At 43.7% G+C, this 22,927-nt stretch overlaps 1 protein-coding gene across 2 annotated transcripts; it reads left to right on the top strand.

The window, feature by feature from the left end:
- Positions 1–4,027: 4,027 nt before the first annotated feature.
- Positions 4,028–22,657, top strand: RIOX2 (ribosomal oxygenase 2). 2 transcript variants are annotated; one of them, XM_086763165.1, is made up of 10 exons: positions 4,028–4,093; positions 7,830–8,265; positions 9,546–9,665; positions 10,882–11,010; positions 13,941–14,044; positions 17,745–17,847; positions 18,504–18,669; positions 19,152–19,240; positions 20,530–20,640; positions 22,023–22,657. In XM_086763165.1, exons 2-10 carry the CDS (start codon positions 7,834–7,836, stop codon positions 22,179–22,181), a joined length of 1,413 nt encoding a protein of 470 aa, XP_086619291.1. In that variant the 5' UTR covers positions 4,028–4,093; positions 7,830–7,833; the 3' UTR covers positions 22,182–22,657. The 2 variants fall into 2 exon arrangements, with proteins under 2 accessions (XP_086619291.1, XP_086619287.1); XM_086763161.1 differs by having other exon boundaries at positions 22,020–22,657.
- Positions 22,658–22,927: the final 270 nt, after the last annotated feature.

Raw genomic sequence — 22,927 nt, 5'->3', positions numbered from 1 at the left:
CACTCCGTGTCTCACAGCCACCTCCCAGGTAGATGACTAGCGTCACCTGCACAAGCTATGACCTTCTTGTGACACCCACACACCTGTGCCTCATGTAGACCTGCTGTAATCACCTCGTTTCTGCGTAACTGTTCCTTTCAGAAATGTAGGATTTGAGGCAGAGATGTTAGAAAACATTGTCAAGAAAACAAACAAACCGTGTCCTCAGCAGAATCTGGTTCTTCTGCTTTATGTTGCATACGTGACCTTGGGGGTTTGTCCCCCTCCCTCTCCCTTTGGCTTTTGAGATTGAATGTTACAGTGAGGAGAAGCTACATGTGCCTGCTTGCAGCATTGATCCCCAGCACAGTTCAAGATACCACACCGAAATAAAAGGAAGCAGCTGTGCCAAAACAGAGCCATATATAGGAACCGTGATGGTCCCAGATGAATCCCACACGGAAATATCCTTAAGTTCAGGCTAAGGAGGTTGAATTAAGGATGTTCGGGGACATACACAAAAAGTGTTCATAGCTCCAGAAAAGAATCAAGATTATTTTTTGTGACTTTCCCAAATAAGGAGCATTTTCCATTTAAAGTTCTTGAGTTTCTCTGTCATTTAATAAAGTGAGTTTACATTTACAAAGTCAATTCAGAATGATAATTTATGGTGGCAAAAAATGTCACAAGGTAAATGCTTGGTCACTGCTTGGTCAAGATTAGGAAATGGGAATAAATTTGGAAGCCTGAACCACTCTCCGGTTTATTTGATTTTTTCTGCTCCGATATTGTTTGCTCATAGCATGGCAATGCCTCTCACTCTTTCAAAATGCTGCATTTGTCAAGCTCAAAATTACAGAGCTGGAGAGGCTGGTGACACACTGCATGCTGGAAATGCTGGTGGAGTGAGAGGGTACTTCGGCAGCCAGTTCGCTGCCAAACAAATTATCAGAGCTAAGACGGCTTTGATACTCTTCCAGGAAATCCTGTCATGGAAAGCAGAACCGTACCAGGAATGACAATGCTGGGAACATAAAGCCAAAGTTCATGCAGGCTTTGGCAATGGCAATAGCACACTAGACCTCAAGCTGAGCCAACAAGTAATACAGAGGTATAAAAAATTACCACGACATCCTCGTTACTGCACTGCCATTATGGAGGCATCCTGCACAGATGTTCCAGGTTGCCTGAGAAGATCCCATCTAATTGCTCCAGATGCACGTCCTAAACTTTTCACATGAACTAACATAACACCATTGTTTTCACATGAATTTTTTTATCTGCTTTACGGGAATAGGTATTTGTTCCGCAGCCAACAGCAAAGCCTCAGCCTCCGGCAGAAAAAAAATCCATGTGCTTCTTGACCCAAACTAGTTCCCTCTTCTAAATTTCTTACAGGACCTGCAGCAGGAAAAGCCCTGCAGCACAGGACGCCCAAGCCTCGTGCAGGCTGTCCAGCAAACAGGCCCACACATGAAAGTGTGGAGGAAAAGAGATTCCTGTCTGCACTTTTACCTTCTGGGCGCATCCTATACATGTGCCTGAAAGCTGCACAGCTTGCTTCGACGGAGGAAACTGTTAGTTAATTTTGCAACTGTGAATGTAACCACTGGCAAAGCGTTCTCCCCACAGAGAGTAATATATAGCAAGTTTTATTATGATAATGAAGAAGATTGCATGTTATGATGGTAAACTTAACTGCATACTTTCACAGACAAGCTTATAATTTCTATCTTCTTAACACACTGACAGAGATGATATCAGGATCAATTATACTTCAAAAATCTATTGCTTGTTTAAATAGTAAAAAACAACAAGCAGTCTTTAAATACATTATTTCTTGTTTAAGGGCATGAGAGGGCTGACTAAAACTCACATGACCCTCTTCTGAAGCTTGTGTTATCTTCCAGAAGGGACTGGTAATAAATACTTTATCAATTTGTCTAGGCAGCCCAGCATGGAAGTCTTTAAAAAAAATATTCACAAGTATTTCCCATTCCTGTTATTTGTGGCTGGGTTTGCAGCCTGTCAAATGTACGGGTTTTACTTCCCACAGCGTTTACTGCAAGTTAAAACATCACAGCCATTATGTAAATACATATTTGTTTGAGCATTCATCCTAGTGGTATTCAAGCAGTGATGCTGAGAGTACTTTGTGGATTTTTGGAACAGAAATAACAGCTTGTAATGGCTTCTGTGACCAGCTGAGGTGCAGGATGTGGCCTCCCTATTTTTAGCATTTGCTGCTACACCCATCTCTATTAAGAAAACATCCTGTAAGTGTTAATGTAGGTGACGTAAACTTTTTAGTCTGGAGAACTACTTCATCTTCAAATCTTTGTAATTCTCATGAAAGAAGTAAGCGGAATTTCATGCCAGTGACCTGTTTTTCAGAGAGTTACAAAAATGTATGCCTTTGAATATCCCAACTATTGGTGTTTACACTAAAACAGTCGCAACTTAATGAATTTTGCAAAGTGTCCGGAATGTTGAGTGATGTTGTAATGAACTGAGTCAAAATTAGAAAGTAGAGAATGTCTTCTTTTTCTTCCAAAGTCACAGCCCAATGAAAGAAAAATGCTTTATAAAAAAATTTAGATTTTACTAATTTGTACACATTTGTACAATTAGGATAACCTTAGCATTCACATCTGGCAAAATCTCTCTTCTGGTAACCACATGCTGATTAATCTGTATTTCATGATCAAGTGTCTATGATGTCTTGGCCAGCTGGTGACCAAAATGGTCCAAGTGGTAAAGGAACAAGGACTGAACAGGATGAGCAGTGTTTGCCTTTTTCTGTCCTCCATCTCCGTTTTGCGTGTATTTTCTCAGTTCCTCTGTTCAGCACGCAGGAGTTTGCTGGATGCATTCATGAACGCAGAACCCACTGGAATAGCAGAAGGCTTCTTCCAAAAGATGCAGCCAGTGCCATGGAAGCAGCAGTTATTACTGTGTGAGTAACAACCACACCGCAAGGAGGAACAGGACTGCAAAACCATTTTCTAGAAAGGGAGGGATTTGAACCGGTATTGTAGATGTGAAAGGCTCTATTATTTCCCTCCACAAGTTGTTGACAGAACACAGTCCCCTCTCTTATCTGTCATTGAAAAGTCCTTCTAGTAACTAACTTACGCTCAATATAACTTTCTACTTGCATGACCCATGCACTTAACAGTGCTGCTGAAGTTTCCAAAATTCAGCTTTTGCTGGCAGTTCTGCTTTGTATGCTTCAAGCTATTAGCACACAAAAACAAAGCTTCAGCAAAACCTAACAATTTTCCCGATGTCTTTCAGCCAATGTAAATGAAACCATTAGTAGGCATCTTTAATAACGGTAACTAAAAATATTTCTGGAAGTTTTCATGTGCTCAGTGAGGACTGTGAAGATTTCTTGGAAGGAGCCTCAGAGGGGCGCTGGAAGATGATTTTGGTCCAGGAAGAAACAATGCAGCTAAAGCTTGGGGCAGTTCTCTATGAAGTAAAATTTTACACAAATATCCACAGGGTTGTATATCCTAATTTAATCCATGTAATAACTTCAGTGGAGATACTGTTGTGTAATTTCCTATTGGTTTCAGAAAAAAAAAAAAAAGTACTATTCTCTCACACAAACATGCTAAACAGCTCAAGGAGATGAAGAAGAAAGTTTTCTGGCACGCCAACCGCCGCAAACCCCGTTTCTCCGCCAGCAGCAGCCGCCGGAGGCAGGGGCCCGGGCCCCGCTCCCTCAGCCGAGGCCTGCGCAGCCCCCACGGGGTGGGGGAGACGGAGGGCGGCCCGGCCCACTGCACGACGCGTCTCCCCTTGCCGGGGGGCGGGGGGGGGCGGTCCCCTTCTGGCGCCCCTCGCTGCTCCCGGTCGGCGGAGCGTCCGCCTTCCGGCACCCTCGGGCGCTGAGACACACACCCCAGCCGGCTCAGCCCCACCGCCCCTCAGCCCCTCTTCCCGTGACACCCTGCGCGTCAGCGACAGCCTCCACTGGGCTACGCGCCTAACGTGGCCTGGCCCGCTCCCCGCCTGGCCCCACCGTCATTTCCCGTCCGCCCGCCCGCCCGTCGCCTCCCTCGGCACCGCTCCGCCCCGCCCCGCCCCCTGAGGCCCGCGTGCCCGGGTGAGTGCGCGCGTGGGGAGCCCCCGAGCCCCGTGGGGGAGGAGCAGCCGTTGGGGGGGGGTGGGGGGGGGTGGAGAGGACGGGTTGATGGCGGCGAGGGGAAAGCGCCAACCGCCACCTCGCCTGGCTCGGCGCTCCCCCCGCCCCGGGACGCAGGCAGAAGGCCACGCGTGGGTGCAGGGCGCGCTGTGGCAGCGCCGGGCCCGGCGGCCTCGTGGGTGGCCCTGCGGGGCTCCCAAGGAGCTGGAGCGGCGTGGGCAGCGTCCCCCTGCCCCAGGGCTCGTCAGGCCAGGGCGCCGGCACCGCGGAGCACAGCCGGTGTCACTCGGGAGGCCTCCTTCGTGGCAGCCCGGCCGTGCCTGTGGGGCTGGCTGGGGACGAGGAGCCCTGGCTGCTGCGGGCGCAGGAGCACAATTTTCTGCGTTTTTCCCTTCTGAAGAAGGTTGAATAACGGTCTGGTGTGGCAGAGGGGTGAGGGGGAGCAGTGCAGGCTGTGTGGCCTCAGAATCGCTGTGGCCATCTTTCTTCCCCGTTGCTTCAGAGGGAGTTAAACCCCCCAGCAGTTGCTGGGCCAGTTTAGAGGCATGAACTCATAAACTGATAAACGTCTGTTGTGCGAGTTGAAAAATAGTGATGTGAAATAATTGTTTCTGTCTGAATCAGGTTCATTCTGTTGCTGTGGTTTTTTTTTCTCAAGCCCTGCCAAGAAGGACTTGGTGATATTGGTAGATGAAAAATTGGACATGAGCAGGCAATGTGTGCTTGCAGCCCAGAAGGCCAACCACATCCTGGGCTGCAGCAAGAGGAGTGTGGCCAGCAGGTCGAGGGAGGTGATTCTCCCCCTCTACTCTGCCCTGGTGAGACCCCACCTGGAGTACTGTGTCCAGCTCTGGAGCCACCAACATAAGAAGGAAACAGACCTGTTGGAGCGGGTCCAGAGGAGGGCCACGAAGATGATGAGAGGGCTGGAGCACCTCTCCTATGAGGACAGGCTGAGAAAGTTGGGGCTGTTCAGCTGTTCAGGAGAGGGGGCTCTGGGGAGACCTTATAGCGGCCTTCTAGTACCTCGAGGGGGCCTATAGGAAAGATGGGGACAAACTTTTTAGCAGGGCCTGTTGTGATAGGATAAAAGGTAATGGTTTTAAACTGAAAGAGAGTAGGTTTAGATTAGATATAAGGAATAATTTTTTTCTCGTGAGGGTGGTGAGACAGTGGAAGAGGATACCCAGAGAGGTGTTAGATGCCCCATCCCTGGAAGTGTTCAGGTTGGCTGGGACAATGAGTAACCTGACCTAGTGGATGGTGCCCCTTGCCCAGGGCAGGGGGGTCGGACTAGGTGATCTTTAGAAGTCCCTTCCAACCTCAAGCATTTCACAGAATGCTGTGGTTCTACAGTTGTAAAAACTAGCAAAAACTACAGAACAACACGTTGTGTAAATTAAGCTACGTTCTGTGAATAGTACGTACCCAAATTTGACTTGGTTAAATACAATATGAGTGAGCTGAGAGGTTGATGTGATGGATTTAGGTCTGGGATTCAAAACTGGCAATTCACGCTTGGTTGCATTTGTGTTGCTGGCATTTGGGGAAGTCAGTTGTAGATCTCAGTGCTGGCAGCATCTTCAGATGTTGCTAGCAACTGGAGACTAATTTACAGTCTTTTTTTTTTTAAGCATTCCCTTGCCTGGTGGAGAACTATAGCTTGGCACAGCCAGGAAAGTCCATCTTCTCAGGAAGGTGGTGATGTGGATTCCCTCCTGTGGGACTAAGGTGACTGCAGGTTACTTTTGAGGTACAGGCTGTTACAGGAACTACCGAGGAAACATTCTGCCCAGGAGTTAGTGGAGCAGTGAGGGTGTCCTGCATACTGCTGCACAGGAGAACTCCCAGAATGGGAGTTTAAGTTTCATGATAAGGGATCTGTGTAAGTAAAAGCATCTTAATAAATGAGAGCGTTTACTTTTGGGAGTAAAGCTGTCATTTTAGTTACAAATGAAAACATCAGCATGCTCTGACTTCTCATGTGTTGGCTTCACAAACTTGCTCAGACATGCTCAGAGTCAGTTTGAGCTGGCCAGCCCAGACCTAGCAGGCAAGCTGTGGTGCTAGAGGGCTTGATGCTGGCTCACTGTCAGGATGCTTAACTCAGCTTCTCAGGCAGGCTTTCGCTGCTCCCTGGCGCTCAGGGCTGCTCTGGGGGCTGAAATGCTGGTGTAGACCTAAGTTAAGGCAAATGTGTCTGCACATACTGTGGTGTTAGACCTTCCGTTACTTGATTTTTGCCTTAACTTTCCTGAGAACTTGGCAGCTAAACCCTTTGTGAATTAACTTTTTTGGTTTTGCATAATGATACACAAGCATGTTACCTACTCGGAAAAATAAAGTAAATGACTTCCAACTTTAAAATTAAATGTCTGTACTTGGATGAAATAATTATTTTTGTTCTACATAAACGACAAAGTCTTATAGCTTTGCAGAAACGAAAGCAGAATCTTCCTATTTCTGGTTTTGATATAATTCCATAGCATCAGCAGAAAGGCTTAACAGTGTTCCCTCTCTTCTGTAAACTCAGTTTTGCTGAACTTGGCCATTCAAGCTATGGTATGGAGACTCTGAAAGAGGCTGAGGTGTTGGTCACTGAGTGGTGAGCATCACTAGATGCCTGGCACTGCCACGTAATTTAGAATAAAATTGTTCCCTGGGCTTGAGACCTCAAGCAGGTGCCCTTACTTCATGTTCCTAAAATCTGCTCCACCTGCAAGGGCGTCTGCTCTGGGTTTTTCTGTTTCTTCGGAAGCTGCTGTAACCCTCCTGTAATTTGAATCATTGTCACCCACTGAACCTGGTTACGTATTCCTTTTTCTCTACCAGTGACTCTTTCCCTCGGCCTCCCTCTTTCTGTGCCCCACTTCCCAGTGTTCTCTGTTCACTGTATTCTTGCGTAGCCCCTAGTGCTTGCTGTTGTAGTGGTGTCAGCGTCCCCTCACTGCAGTAGCTGCCTTCTCTGTAGGTCCTGCTAAAGCTTCGGTACCTGTACAGCTGTGTAGACACTGGGTTTATGATGTGTAAGCCAGCTTGAAAGGAAAGCTTGCCTTAATATGCACCACACCAAGCACTGCGTTTAACTGGTTGGGTTCTGCTCTTGAAATGCCACACATCCTCCTCCATCGTGCTCTGGCTGGTAAGACACTGGGAAGTCTTCATTGTGATTTTTTTTTTTCCTCCCAACGTTAATGCATTTCAAAAAAATGTCATAGGTTACAAGCTACTGATTCTGTCCCTTCTTGCCACCCCCTCCTTTGCATGTTGCCATTACATCTCTTAAAACTGAGTTAATTTTTTTTTAATAAGTTGCAGCTCTTGCTACAGAAGACCAGTCTACCACAGGTTCTTTGTGTGTGTAGATTCCTGCATTTGTAAAGATCTGTTGTGTGGCTTTTTTAGTATAAACTAAAACTAAGTGGTTTTTTAGTATAAACTCAGCTGTGGGATTTGAGCTTCTGTGAGTAACAACTCCTAGTAGAGCCATTCGGAGTTTGCTGAGGTCTGAGAGAGGACTGGAGGCGTGCTGTGGGCTTTCCTTTTTCTGATGCTTGGAGGAAATAGCGAGCATCTGAAAGCAGAGCTGTTCCCAGCATACTCTCGATATCCCACTGGATAAGGCAAGAGGAATTGCTCTGGGTCCATGAGGTTTTGTTACTGGTTGACTGTTTTGGTTCTCTCTTGCCTTGAACAGGAACATGCCCAAAAAAGCAGGGAAGCACGCTGAAATGGGAAAAGAAATGCAGGCACCGTGTAAACGAGCAAAGGTAGAAGCAGCTTGTTCTCCCTCAGTCATGAGTTTTGAGAACCCAGGCAGCCTCTTTGGAAGCTTGATCTCTCCCATCAAACAAGAGGTGTTTTTCAAGGAGTACTGGGAGCAAAAGCCACTGCTTGTTCAGAGAAATGATCCCCTGCTGGCTGCTTACTACCAGTCCCTGTTCCAGTTGTCGGATTTGAAGGAACTGTGCCGCCAGGGTCTATACTATGGGCGAGATATAAATATCTGCAGATGCGTGAATGGGAAAAAGAAAGTTTTGAATAAAGAAGGCAAAGTGAATTACATGCAGCTGAAGAAGGATTTTGACCAGAAAAAGGCAACAATACAGTTTCATCAACCTCAGAGATTTAAGGTTGGATCGTTTCATTGAATATAATTAATGCTTTTTATATATATAATGCTTTATAATGTGTTATACTTTCCTTGAGTCGTGCTAGACGTAGCTTCATCTCTGTCCCCGGTAAATCCAGGGAAGTAGCTGACATTGATGACTTGCTGAAATCTATACATCAACCGTATTCATGAAAAACCTGGTTTATGCTTTTGCTCTGCCTGTCATGTCTCCATGCTCTGCAGTAAGAACAACATCTGATTCATGCTCTAATATGAAGTATTCTTTTTAAAAAAATTGCTTTGTCACATAAAAGTTTATGCACATCATTGATGATTATGCATTTGTGTCTGCTTAAATTATCCTTTCTGCCCCACTGTTTCCTTGTGCAAATAGGGGCTTTTGTACTGCTTTTATTTAACGGAGGGCAAGGCGTAAATATTGTAAAAAGATTTACATGTAAAATTAATATTTACATGTAAAATATTTCCAGGACAGTCCGCTGTTCTTGCCAGTGGACTGGCTTTGATTTAGGTAGCCTGTTTTTCCATCCCATGGTGTCAACACAATTGTGAAGTCATCCAAAGGACCTGAATACATAGCTGAGTCCTAAGTATAGTGTCACTGGCTGATCTCGATTTGAGTGTTGCTGTAATAGCCAGTGGCAGGGGCATCTGCAGGTGAAGTTGCAATGTTGCATGGCTCATGCTGAAATCTAGAGCTTGAGCTGAACCTACATAAATTCTGGTTGAAGTTGCACTTGTGCAGCTCTGGTAGTTGGCCACCGTCTGATATGAGAGTCATCCCTTTGGTACGTTACCTGAGTAAAGTTTGTTCTCGAATATGCCCAAACGATTGGAGTCACTGGAAAAAAGTCACTAACCTTTGTACGCTCTCTTTCTTTGATGCCAGCCTGTATAGTGCAAGTCCTGCATGTGTTTACTGTCTTAAGATACTTTCCTGTTTGTGGGATGATGGGTGGTTTATTTTCCTCTGGCTAGCCTTGTTTGTCTGTTTTCGCAGCCTGAAAACGGTACAGGGAATAGAGCAAACATGAGTGCTGTGTTGGGGCATCAGACCTCTTGGCTTACTGATTACCTTCACAACAGATCTTTGTGTCTACAGTGCTTGCTTTCAGGAGAAGCACTCATACAGAGCGTCTGCCTTCCCAGCCTCTGTCTCCCTGTGGGCGTGTGATCGTTCTCTAGAAAATCCTCCCAAGCGATGGAGTGGTTATGGGCTGGGTGGCAGCCTGGCTTGGCTGAGCTCTTAGGTAATAACAGCATCATTTCTTTTTAAAGGAGGAGCTGTGGAAGATTCAGGAGAAGCTGGAGTGCTACTTCGGATCTCTGGTTGGGTCGAATGTTTACATTACTCCCCAGGGGTCGCAGGGCCTTCCCCCTCACTACGATGATGTTGAGGTAGGACAGCCCAGCCTTGTCTGTGAAACTCCGTGGGCTTTTGCTGGTGGTGGTGGATACCTGTATGTGCACTTCCGCCCCCCCCCCATAAAATAACTTATTATAGAAAAATGTTTCTTCCATGGAAAACTTATGGTAATTGGTTGGTAATTGGTAAAGTGTTTCTTTATAGTTGTTTTTCCTCTGTAATTTTACTGAAAAGGTACTAATAGTAATATCACAAAAACTGTGCTTTCCAGACCTGGTATTTCCATTAGATGAAAAGAGAATTTGTTTTCCCAGCTGCAGAAGCTTTCTAGCACCTTTTTTTCATTTTAACTTTATTCAGACCTCCTAGAAGTCCTTTTTCCTTTACTAAGCATTTACTCTTTCTTCAGCTGGACAGTGAAAGCAGACTGGTTGCGCTGGTTCCCAATTGTTGATCCTACTGTTTTTAAGAAGTTACTGGTATGATGAAGTCCTGTGGTCCAAATGCATTTTAAATTAGCTTCTGAAAGAAACATTCAAATAGACACTGCATTAAAAAAAAAAGTTGGGCTATCCTACTTAAACCAAAACACTCCCCCCTGGCTTATATGTGTTTTTTTTTGCTATTTATTATTTTAATTTCCTTTAAATACATCTGGAGTTTCATTTTCCTTATGCCTGTTGTTCAGCAGCCCCACAACCTGCATGTTCTGGCATATGTCATCAACCTCCAGCTCACAGCATCCCCTAGATGTTTCTGATGCTCTGTTTGTCAGTGAGTTGTCATAAGACCTCTCTCACCTGATGTTTTGAGTATCTGTGTGGCAGATATGACTTTAGAGTTAGTTGTCTAGCACTTACTTAAGTGACTGGAGACAAACAGGCATTTCCAAATGCCTGCCTTAGGATAAAACAGATCACACTTCACAACTTATCTCTCTGTGATCTCTAAGTAGAGCTTAAAGAAATAGTTCAAATGTAAACCTTCTGCATTGTAGGTGTCTAGAAAGTAGTCTGAAAGGAATCTTGTTTGCTATGCTGTGGAGTAGCTGAGAGTGGGGTGGGTGAAATCTGTTTCTTCTGTTGTCAGAAAAGCAACCTGCGTCGCTTCTGTTTGCTTTTTATGTCTGATTTCTGGCATGATTCCACAGGCTTTCCAAGTAAGAGGAAAACTTAAAATTTCTGATCAATTGGATGTATGAGGGGCAACAGGACTTCCTCATGCATTTGGATTTACCATCTTTTGCAGGTGTTTATCCTTCAGCTAGAAGGCGAGAAACATTGGCGACTCTATAAACCAACGGTGCATTTAGCTCGGGAATATAATGTTGAATCAGAAGATAGGATTGGGAGTCCCACACATGAATTCATATTAAAGGTATTCTAAGTGAATTGCTTTACATGGTCTGGGATAGGGTTGCCAGAAAAGTAGTCATATTTAAAATAATCCATTTCTTGCAGACAGTATTCCGAATGATCATGCTTCTGAAATTGAGGGGAAGGTTGATGCACAAAATGCTGTGAACATGAGAAATTTGTGTGATAGTTGTCTAAGCTATCCTTTTTCAGAGGTATCCTTTGCTTTAGTATGTAAATAATGGACCAGTTATTTCTGGAAAGTCTCCAATATTCTCCAAGTTGGGTACCCTGACTCTTGGATGGTGTTTGTGGAACTGTGTGCAGAGAAAAACCATTTGGTTTATATATGGCTATGAAACATTTTTATGCTTTTACATGCTGTCTGTAATCAATCAGGCTAATCCTTCTATGCACTAAGACTTACTGCTTTACTGAAGGTTGTCGCTGTTCTGGTGAATTAGATTTAAATATTTATCCTCGGCTGATAAACAAAAGCATGGACTAAGCCCATATTAACTTGCTGTATTAATTCCTTTTTTCTTGTTTCCAAACCTGAAAATCAAATGTTTGGCCCTTTGTTGTTGTTTGGAATAAGAAGAGCATTTCATGAAGATTTATGAATGCAGCTTGTTTGACAGGAGGGCATCTGGTACTTTGTCTCGTTCTGTTTTACATGCTTGTGCTTTCAAAGCCTGTTATTTATCCCGCAGACAGTGCTACTCTGTGTTGGAAGCCTCATCAGTTTCTCTGCCTTGTAGGCTGTCACAGGGCCTCTCTCTGCAAGGTCTCTCCTCATCCCAGTGTTCAGACCTGCCTTTGGGTGTAGGTAGTTTAGGAATAGTGACGCGTTGGGGATGATACTGACATCACTAGCTGTGTAGTTTGACAGGTGGTAATATTTAATTGTCATGATGTTTTGAGTGATGCAAAGTCTAGTAGACTACAGTTCCCTTGTTAATTTCTGGAACAGTTTTGGCCAGACTTCAATGCCTTTTATTTTTATGGAATAACGATGTATTCCACAAGCCATTTTACTCACATTAGTGGAGTGAAAATACTGGCTTTTGAAACGGGCTTAAAAACAATCTAAGTTTCTAAGTTATTTTTCTTCTGTTTGGTGTTCTTCACTTCCCATGACTCATTTCTTCCGGGTGGCTGCTGTCAGATTTTGGTTGTCTGTTTAGAGCTGTCTCTGACGAAGATGCTGTGAGATGACTCTTATTTCTCCCTTAGACATCTTTCTAGAACATTTCGTTTCTCCTTTTTTGCATGTCTGTCTGCGGTCTGCCATCCTTGGGCAGTTTAGAACAAACGGACCAGGTAGTGGTGTTCTGCCTTCCCACCAAAAAACTAGTAGCTGACTGAGAGCAAAGGCACGCTGGTTTGTGTATAAGGTCCCAAGCTGTAGAGTGTCTTGGTGAGACTGCAACAGGCTGTGGCTGTGGCTGGTTTGTTACTGAGGTCAAGCACAGAGCTTATTTGGTAGCTGGCTATGTAGCCTTCTTCATGTATTATATTCTTTTTAATTTGCTGCTGCTTCTCCCTTCTCTGTCCCTCCTTCCTCTAATTCAGAAGTAAGAAGGCAGCAAAGTGATCAGATCCATGTTGTGTCTTGTCAAATGCTCTGTCCTGCCCCAATCTGTGTGTTGCCACCTGGAGTCTGTGAAGATTCCGATGATTTTAATTGAAGAGTGTTGTGCTCGCTGGCTCATGTGAATGGTGTGGATGAGACTACACAGAAGAGAAGATGAATAAGAGCTAGACTTTGCAGCGAAGACTGCTTTGAAAAATCATGATCCTGGCTTCTTAGTGGTAGGCATGGGTGCTACAGCATGAAATAATTTATTTTGCAGACTACTTTGTCTTCATTCTTGTAGATGTTCGGGGCTCTCACCCTATGCAACCACCCCTCTAGTTTGTTTTCTTGCTGGGGATGTGAAACACAGCAAATGAAGGGAGTTCAAAATATTCTTAGTTAGTGTAACCCCTACACTGGTAAGGAAGGCAGTTAATTAATAGCAGAGAGAGGCTTGCTTCAGAACAAGTAAATCTTACGTAGCTGATCTATGATGCTTTACAGCTTGTTATAAATGGATGAAGAGACTCAGTCTTGCCAAGTTCTGTGAAGCATCATGATATATAGAGACCTTTCAAGTCACTGAAAAATTAAGTAGTATTCACTTGAAATATATCTGTGTTATACAGTTTGGTAGGCTCTTAGAAGTAGGTGATGTGACCAAATTTAAGGAATGGTAAAATTAAAATGGAATCAGATTTCATCATTGTTGCTTTAAGAATTTTCTTTTAGACTGTGCTATCCAACTATATAGATGTTTATAGGAGAAGCTGTAAGTATACTGATTTTTCCTTCTTGGAGGCAATTTTGTGTGCTTTGCACTTCTCTCTTATCTTGACTTTCCAAATTTTTATCAGTGTGGAGATTTAATTTAGATAGTTGAGAAGAAAGATAGGGAGGAGGAAGGTTGTACTTGTTTTCTAAATGTTTTAACTGAAAATTTCAGACAACAGTGTTGTAACAGATTACCATCTTTATAGAATATTTGGCTTTTCTTGTGGAATACTGGCATTTTCTTTTGATGTGATCTGACCAAATTCACATTGCACTGCTCCTCTGCTGGCCTGCTGTATTGTCAGCAGGTTTGTCTCAGCTGCTGCTTTATCCCCTTTATGCAGCTCAGTTGGAGTGTGCATGTTCGATAATATTGAATGCTTCCTTCGTGTTTTCAGACAGGAAAGTTTAAGGTATCGGACTTCTGGCTTAGAGTGCTTTATGTTATTAAAGTGTACAATGGAGGATCTCTCTATTTTGTGATTTTTAAAAATGTGTGTTGTCAGTCTGTCTGCTCGGAGAGTATTTTCTCTGTTTTGACTACAATAAGGTTTGACCAGGTGCCCTAAATATATTGATTCTCTTTCATTTTATTGCAGCCAGGTGACTTACTGTACTTCCCAAGAGGGACTATTCACCAAGCTGACACTCCTCTTGGGATGTCCTATTCCACACATGTGACCATCAGTACCTACCAAAATAAGTAATTACTCTTTACTTTTTTGTTTGTTTTTTTTTTTTTTTTTTTAGTATGGCTTTTCTGAAAATGGCTTTCCTCTGCCAGATGATGTGTGTGAACAGTACAAACCTGAAACCGATCTTTCAAAGAAGTGATGTCCTGTTTCTTAAAAAAAATAACCACCTTGTAATGAGCTCTGCTTAGCTCTTTTCTGTGTTCATTCTACTTAGCCTTTGTGTGGTTTGTTTCTCTGTGAGTAACACAGGGACAGGGCATGTCACCTTCCCCCTAGAGATGTGATGACATGGAATATATGTAGGTACCCCAGTGTTAGTACCCTGCTGTTAGTAACAGAATCTGAGTTAGTGTTCAGGTAGCAGTAATTGAAGTTTTGGGGTTTGGGGGAAGGAGGAGAGCGAGACCTTTGTTGTTTGAAGCAGCCTGTTTATCAGGTTTTCATGCAGCAAGCTTGATTATTTTTTAATTGGTTATTTTATTATTTACCAGCTGTAGACTTTAATGTGGAAGATAATGTTACAAATGCAAACTCACTGTTTTGTTTAAAAAAAAAAAATCTCTCACCAGTGGCTGAAGTTACTGTTCATTTCATAACCCAGATAGACAGTCATGAGTTACTCCTTTTATCATGTTTTCTCCTGCATTTGATAGTCGCCCACACCTGTTCTGGCAGATGTGCTGCAAATTCTTCCTTCACAAATATTTTCTGTTTATCTGTGTTTTTTGTCTCCTACCCCAAGCATGGAAGTCAGATTTCTGTCGACACCCGATCCTTGTGCCCACTGAAACATTGTCATCACACAGGGAAATACTGCTGCTGCCTCATCAGCCTCTCAGATGTTGGGTTTGGAGTCATTGGCCTGAGTTAGGAATCAAGAAGGATTTCTGGTAGCCACAAAGCAGGGCAGAACAAGTTTGGGCAGGCTCTAGATGATTGCAAGATCATAGACTCATAGAATGGTTAGAGTTGGAAGGGACCTTCAAAGGTCATCTAGTCCAGTCCCCCCGCAGGGAGCAGGGACATCCTGGACTAGATCAGGTTGCTCAGAGCCTCATCCAGCCTGGCCTTGAATGTTTCCAGGGATGGGGCATCCACCACCTCTCTGGGCAACCTGTCCCAGTGTTCTACACCCTCATTGTCAAAAATTTCTTCCTAATATCTAATCTAAATCTACCTCCCTCTATTTTAAAACCATTACCCCTCATCCTGTCACAACAGGCCCTACTGAACAGTCTCTCCCCATCTTTCCTGTAGGCCCCCTTGAGGTACTGGAAGACCGCTATAAGATCAGTCTCTAACCACCAGTTGTACCGTTCTGGAAGCCCAGGATGTCAGTACTGCTGGTAACTCTTAATGTGGCCACTCCTCCAAGTTGGAGTGAGGCTTAAGATGAAGCCTCCCAAAGGTGTGAATCTTCATAAAAGTTGGATTCAGCTGATTTTACTTTACACTTATGTCCTATTCTTTTATTCAGAAGGCCAAAAAAAAAAAAAAAGGCTACTTTCTGTAAACATTGCCTGCTGTTGCAAAGAGTGTTTGACTTCATTTGTTATTCAGGAGGCAGTATTAGTGCTGAGCTGCTGTGGCAAAGTTGATGGCACATTCAGGGTGATCAGCAGTGAGCGACCTCCAAGGAGGTGTCCTGCTCCTCCTCCCTTCTCCTGCCTTTTATGTTCCACCACTTCCTTGTGTTGGTCTTATGCTTCTCTCACCTTTGGTTTAGTGGACTGAACAGATGGACAGAATGAGTCCAGAGACAGATGGATGGAAAGAGTGACACTTACTGTAAAGTGGGTGTTTGGCTTGTTGATGGAGGCTAGGCTGGAGTGATGTTTTACACACCAGTGTGCAGGAATCCTCCTGAATGCACAGAACAGGGTTTGTCCAACTGTACACAGTTATTGGTCAAGTATTGCTGGGGGGACAAGAGTTGGGTTCCTTAGAACAGGGCTGCTGGAGACCTGACAGCCTTGCATGGAGGCGGTGCAGTTTCTCCGTGACAGCGTAAACCAAATGCCAGTCCAGGGAGTTACTGGAGAAGCGGTGCTGTCAGGGCACTTGTGGGCACTTGTGTGGGCGCTTGAGTCGAAATGAGGAGAGGAAAATCTTCAAGAGTGCTGTTCTTCTAAGGATAAAAAGTGGTATGATCATCCGTTAAGATTCTCAGTAATGAAGTGTAAGAGCCTGCCTCTGCATCTGCTTTCAGGTGAGATAAGCAGCAGTCCTGATGCAGGCTGGTGTTTTGATTTGGCTTGTAGATGGAAGTATGGTCTGGGAACATTTCCTTGGAAAATTGAAAAGAACTTCTTGAAAATAGCTGTCCTTATTATTGGACGCCTTGTGACGGCTCTGGAAGTGGCATGTGCAGAAGTAGCTGGGAGGGGAGGAAGTGCTGGTGGAGGTGGCATATCCAGGGTTTTTAGGCACCAAGACAAAAAGGGACTCCACTGTGCGCTGGAGGATGGTTCCTCTGGGCCGGATCCCAGCAGGCAGAGAAGTGTGTGGGAGTTCATTATAAGCAGGGCAGCTTGGAGAAGCAGTGAGTAGCAGAAGATAGTTGCTGGCAGATGAAGATTGGGGGCAAGAGAAGGGAAGCAGTAAGAAGAATAAGATGTCTAATTCTATTTATCGTCCAGAGTCCTTCCCTCCCAAGTGTGTAATGGACAGTGGAACACTTGAGTGGAGATCATTAAAAAAAAAAAGCAAATGAGACTGTAACAAATCATACTTTTTTTTAATCTAATATCTAGAGATCAGTGCTGAAAACAGAGAGTGCTGAGGGAGAGCAAGAGCAGATGGCCAAGTGTACGCTGGAGGACAGGCCCTGCTCTGCCATGGTTGGGTGGGAGTCTGTTGGCAGCCTCAGATGCTGGGCACTTGCCCTGGTTGTTTGCCCATTAAACCGGCCTCTGAGGATGTGGCAGGGAGAGAGGTCACACATGGACAGGATAGCACGTTTGTGTGCGTGGCATGCCTGTTCCTGATGAGGTTGACTCAAGCTAGGTAAAGAAGGTGCAGGCAGTAGTCCTCCCTCACCTCCTCTAGTTTATTCTTGCAATTGGGGAACAGAAGCACAGAGATCAATAGCCAATTTTTTAAAAAAAGTACGTAGGCTAAGAATAGGGATTTAACACAAACAAGACACCTATAAGGTGCCTGTTAGGTATCTTTACAATCCCTGTAGGGGTATGTAGGAGTCTTGTTCCTGGGGTCATAATTAAATTTGTAGCAAAGCTAAAAACCGATGTTGTGTTGGATTTGATAACCCTGGGTACATTTCCTCCTTCAACAGAAGTGTCTCAAAAGCATGTTAAATGGCACAACTTCATTGTGTGCAGTGAGGCGGTATGTGTGTGCAGCTGGATAATGATGGCCCCGGTAGGAATTTCTTCACTCACTGAGGTCAGCTTTAAGCTGAATCCACTGGTAAATGGCAAGCACCTGAATCTGAGCAAACTGGACCGTTCTCAAGCCAGTTCCTTCCCTCTGTAGGAGTGCCTGACCTGAAGCTAGTGAGGACACACATACAGCTGAAACGAGAGTGAGCTATTGCATGGGACTACAGAGTGGTAATGGAAGGGCCAAAGGCACAAAGCAGATTTGGAATTGGAGCATTAAGTTTCCAGCCCTTGACATCTGTTGAGATGTCTGTTTTATTTCAGTGCAACTATTCTATGAATTTTTTTTTTTCTTCCTGTCCTTCAGCTCTTGGGGAGATTTCTTACTGGATGCAATTCCTGGCCTTGTGTTTGACACAGCAAAAGAAGACGTGGCACTGCGGACAAGCATACCAAGGCAACTACTTCTGGTAAGCAGGTGGGACTAAGCGAATAATGGTGCATCCAGCTGAAACTTCAGCACTGAGGCAAGCAGGTATCTTGTTGATCTGCTCTGAAAGCTCAGTGCGATGGCGCTATCTTGTCATCTTGTCTAGCAGCACAGCCACTTCTTTTGAAGACTTCAGAATGACTCTTCTGAGATTTGTTTCGTCTGAAGCATTGCCTAGTTCATTGCACTGCCTTTCTTTTGTATCACAGCGTCCTTGTATGGCTCGTTTCCTTCTAAAAGTAATGATACTTGCTTCGGAGCTGTCAGACAGGCATAGTTCCTGTCAAGCCCAGCTTTTGAATCTTTAAAGGTAGCAAAGCTGTAAATTGTTCTGTGGCCTCTTTGTGGTAGTCCAGTTGTGCTGCTGATCAGCTCATCTGCATACAGAAGGAACAAGCCTCTCTTTCACCTCATTTGCAAGGCCTTTAGCATTGCAGGTAGCCCCAGAGCAGTGTGTGAACAGCTTGTGGGGAACGTGTAGAAGCAGCAAAATTTGATGTTTTGGGAGTAAATGTTACCCTTTGCAAAGATAAAAGAGGAGTGTCCAAATTTTCACTGCATTGCTGCACCTCTTTCTCTTTAGGTTAGTCTGTTTAGCTTAAATTCATGTGAGAGCAACTCTGTGTGAATATTTAGCAGGTGGATATAGCTGACTCGACAAAAAAACTGAGTAGCCTTTTGAGAAGGCTTGCAGACCGTCTGGAGAACACCAGAGAACTGAGATCATCTGATATGAAGAAGGATTTCATTATGAACCGGTTGCCACCTTGCTTGGGATGTGACTCTGATTCTTTGACTCCAGGTAGATTTTGAACTTACCAAAACTGGCTGTTGCTAACTCTGCCTCTTAGGACTTTGTTGTTCTATGGTAGGCAAAGATTATACTCTGGCATCAGCTTCGTGCTGTGCTAGGCTCTACGTTTGCATTTGCCCACCTCAGTTGGTTAATTCCCTGTGTCTAGCAGAACGAGATGATGTGTCTTTCTCAGAGCGAAATAAAGGTTATTCTAGACTGAACTTGGCAGCTTTAATAAACGACTGTGCACTGAGAATGTTTAACTGGTAGAATTTGTCCTGCTGTTACAGCTATTTGTAGACTGTAAAGGTGAGGGAATTAAATCTTTCTCTTGCCCTCCCCACCCCTCAGAGTTTGAGAACACGTGGGTGTTGAAACATAGGTTAACAAAGAATCTAGCCACAAGAGGGTGGGTAGTGCACAGAGGGCTCAGTTTGCACTTTCTGTCTGGTTTCCTTCCTTTCTAATGGAGAATTTATTTTTCTTAGGTGGGAAATTGCCAAAAATAGATAGCAAGATCAGACTGCAGTTTAGAGATCATGCTATCATTACAGTGGAACCAGATCAAGAGAATTCTGTAAGTATACTGAAGCCACCCTGGTATGCTTGGTGTGGGGAGCGCCAGGTATGCGAGTTACACTGTTGCACTGGTCTAAAAGGGCCATGCAGTTATACTTGGCTGGATCCTGCATCCCATTAGGGTTTGGTAGGAGATCGTGGGGTTGTCGAGCAGTAATATGGCACATTCCTGCCTCTGGAGGAGAGCTACAGAACTAAATTTAGTCTGTGATTCTGCATGGTAGGTGCATGGGTTTTTTTATCTGAGGGTAGATGGGGTAGGTCGTTACAGCTGCCAAATGCCCTCTATAGCTCTTGACAATGTTTGTTTTTATTATTATTCTTTGTATTTCAGAGCATGAATAGTTATGAAAATAGGTTCCCTGAAGAGAGGGAATTCTCTTGGTTGCAGCTGCTGCTGCTGACTGTGGTTGCATTTAGTCTTCACTTCTGAGTTATCTTTGTACCTAAGCAGGTGCCAGCGGCACTACTAAATTGTTCCACAAAATAGATGCTGGCATCCTGGATTATGTTGTGTTCAGACTACTTCTTACCTGTGAAGATTTATTAGTACAAAATTGTAGAAGTGCTTTTTGTTGTCTTAATTAAAAAAAGAAAGGAGGAGGAGACTCGGACTATCTTGTAGAATTTTTGTGCATGAGTAAAATGTTTCACTTCAAGAAAAACATACCATAACTTTCTGATTTTTTTTTTCCTCCTCCATTATTTTGTTTGTGTTCAAGTGTTGTGAGACTGTGTAGGTTTTGGAAACATTTTTTTTTTGCAACTTTTTGCTTCCTCACCTTCTGATGTCATACAGCTAAACCCTGAATGACAGCACACGTGCAAGACTTGTGTCCGCAAATTCAGTGTGAGACCTGCCCCCAGGGCTCTGAATTGGTTTACACAGCATTGACCAAGGATTGGTAACAGGCATATGATTTTTTTAAGAGACAGCTCAGTATCGGAATAGAAGTTCATTGATGCACGCTTTCATTAAGACCTTCGAGGAGGTGCACCTCAAATGGCATGTTTTCTATACAGCATGAGTCCTGTGAGTCTCATAGAGGCAGTATTAATGCAGAAGATGATATAGGCTGTAAATAAATTTTCAGAGATGTTTTGGAGACTCCCATATTGCTGCAGTAGATGGCTGTTGGAGCATTCGGTTGAAAGCATTGAATTGCTTTCAGTGATATAACAGTGGACTCCAGAATTAAGGAGCTAGCATTGTCACTTAAGTAAGTAAGTGAGATGAATTTGAGGGTGTGGATCATATTTAACAGTTTTCTTCCTGTTGTCTTTTAGGATGAAATTCGCAGAGAGATGGTTTATGTGTATCATTCTTTAAAGAACAGGAGAGAAACTCACATGATGGGGACAGAAGATGATACTACTAGCGAGGAAGGCACATCACAGGTTTGTTCCCCCAAACACAGAACAAAAGCTACATTGGCACCTTGGGTTTTGCTGTGTTAGACGAGCATGACTGAGATGGTCACAGGGTTCTGCTGTACTTGTCAGTACCCAAAGCATTTCTGCCCAGCCCCTAAATAGGCGAATGCGCTGAGGCTGCAACACAGAGACAGTTAATAGTAGAAATAAAAGTAATATAATCTTATGCTTACTTAAATGTTTGAGATGTTAACAGGATGTCTTGCACATTCCTTATGTCCTAGCTAGCAAAGCTCCTGGAGGGGCTAGAAGTGTCTCTTACTTCTGTGTCCTTTAGCACCTTCTTTATTAAACCTACTGGACATGCTAGCACGTGTTCAGTAGTAGCAGGGATCACTGTGCCATGCTTATGCCATGTTGAACCCATGTTAGATTCTGTATCCGCTGGAACATGCCACCCAATAAGAGCGTTCATTTTAGGGTGGGGTGGGTCAGCATTGGGAGTAAAGCATTAACTCTCTTACTGAAATGTATGGAGGGAAATTTTTAATGTTACTAAGGCTGCAGATGGTTTGTCTCTGTTCTTACTCAGCACATACAATGTGCTTTCCCTCGAATCATAAATACTTCTGAAGAATGGCTGTGCGCTTTGGAAATTTTTGTTCCACTTTATGAGAGTAAGATGCTCCATCTTAGGGCTGCAGCTTGAAACACTTGAATGGAGGTGCACAGAAATACATTGTAAAGGCAGAGCAGAACAGAGCCTGTTTTTTTTGTCTCAGTAATTACAGCAAGGCTTTTTGCCTGGCAGTTAGTTACTTACGTTTTTAAGGTAAATCTCATTGGCCCTCTAGAGCAGAGAATGGGGTAGCTCAGATCATCACTGGCACCTGTACAAATATGTACAAAGCCCAGAATATATCTTCCTGCCCTTTAAGTCTCCAGTGATGGTACTGGAGGTCCTCTGTGGTTCTGGGAAACTGCTTCTATCTATCATCTGGCACGTGCAGTCGCTGGACAGAAACTTGTATAACCTTCCAAAAGTAATAGTTAGGATTAGGCAAGAGTGTAAATTTAGAGCTATTTCATTCTTCAGTGTGGAAACCACATGAGGAAGCCAGGCACCTTAAGCCTCCTTACTTCATAAGATGTGCTAGAACATGTAAGAGATTTCAGCTGTTTGTTAAGACAGGTGGCAGGGTGATACTCCATCTTTTTTGCAGGATGCTCTCAGAAATCCCAGTCTGGTGTGGGAAATGAGCACACACCTGCTCACCAGTAGCACCTATAGCCTAACACCCTTGTGTAATAAGGGATACTGCATTTACTTAGATGAAGGTTTGTGGTTTTTGGTTTGTTTTTTTTTTTTTTTTTTAATGATTATTGATATTTTTTTCCCCCAGCAGACTCATGGACTGCGGTTTCCTTTGTCATACTTGGATGCACTGAAGCAGATCTGGAGTAGCAGCACTGTTAATGTGAAAGAGCTTAACCTTAACTCAGATGAAGAGAAAGAAAACCTTGCCTTGTCGCTATGGACTGAATGTCTAATTGAAGTTATTTGATGCTTTTGTGAAGGAGCTGCTCCTGTACTTAGTATTCCTGGCCCTTAAGAATCACTCGAGAGAAAGGCTTATTAAATTACTTTTTTATCCATCCCACCTTTGGTTTGTATTGCATTGCAATATATACACTTTACTAGTTCCTGGTACCAAATGCCGCTTCTCTTTCCTTAGCTTTCGGAAAACCAGGGAAGCTGCTTATTGTCCAGTGAGCTACAGCTCCATGTCTGTGGATGGATGAAGTCACCCACAGTAACACACCAGTGCTGTGAGTCTCCCCTTTCCTCTGGATATACGCCTTGATATGGAGGACATCAAAAGGTATACATGGTTCTGGTAGTAGTGCAGTTACTTTAATACTTGAACATCGGTGTGTCACATGCAACAACCAACTGTAACAGCACAGTCACCTATTCGATATATTTACCCATTTTCTGTCTGTTTGAAAGGAAATAAATATTTTACAGGAATGTGCTTGACATCTGCTAAAAACTGTTGTGTTTAGTTCGTTTGAAAAGAAACCAACAAGCAAAATGTTCCTCCTAAAAAAAGTTTTATACAATTAAAATATACATGCTCAGCATTTTACATTCAAGATCTCTTAAGTACAAAAGGCTGCTGTACTTTCTTATGTAATGCTGACACACCAAATATGATTTAGTCATTCTGCATTTAAAAGACCGAACTTTTTACACAGGCTTTTAAAATTTCATATGGGAAGCAAGTCACATGTAAAACACTTGATATAT

Source organism: Chlamydotis macqueenii, chromosome 1 (genome assembly GCF_036417535.1).
Source record: "Chlamydotis macqueenii isolate bChlMac1 chromosome 1, bChlMac1.mat, whole genome shotgun sequence".
NCBI classification, from domain to species: domain Eukaryota; kingdom Metazoa; phylum Chordata; class Aves; order Otidiformes; family Otididae; genus Chlamydotis; species Chlamydotis macqueenii.
Note: the sequence above shows the minus strand (reverse complement) of the source record. Positions and strands in the feature narration are given on the sequence as shown.

Coding starts and splice junctions, on each gene's coding strand:
- RIOX2 (XM_086763161.1), top strand. CDS start 7,834: ATGCCCAAAAAAGCAGGGAAGCACGCTGAAATGGGAAAAGAAATGCAG. Junction 8,266..9,545: donor ATCAACCTCAGAGATTTAAG/GTTGGATCGTTT, acceptor TTCTTTTTAAAG/GAGGAGCTGTGGAAGATTCA. Junction 17,848..18,503: donor TACCAAGGCAACTACTTCTG/GTAAGCAGGTGG, acceptor GTGAATATTTAG/CAGGTGGATATAGCTGACTC.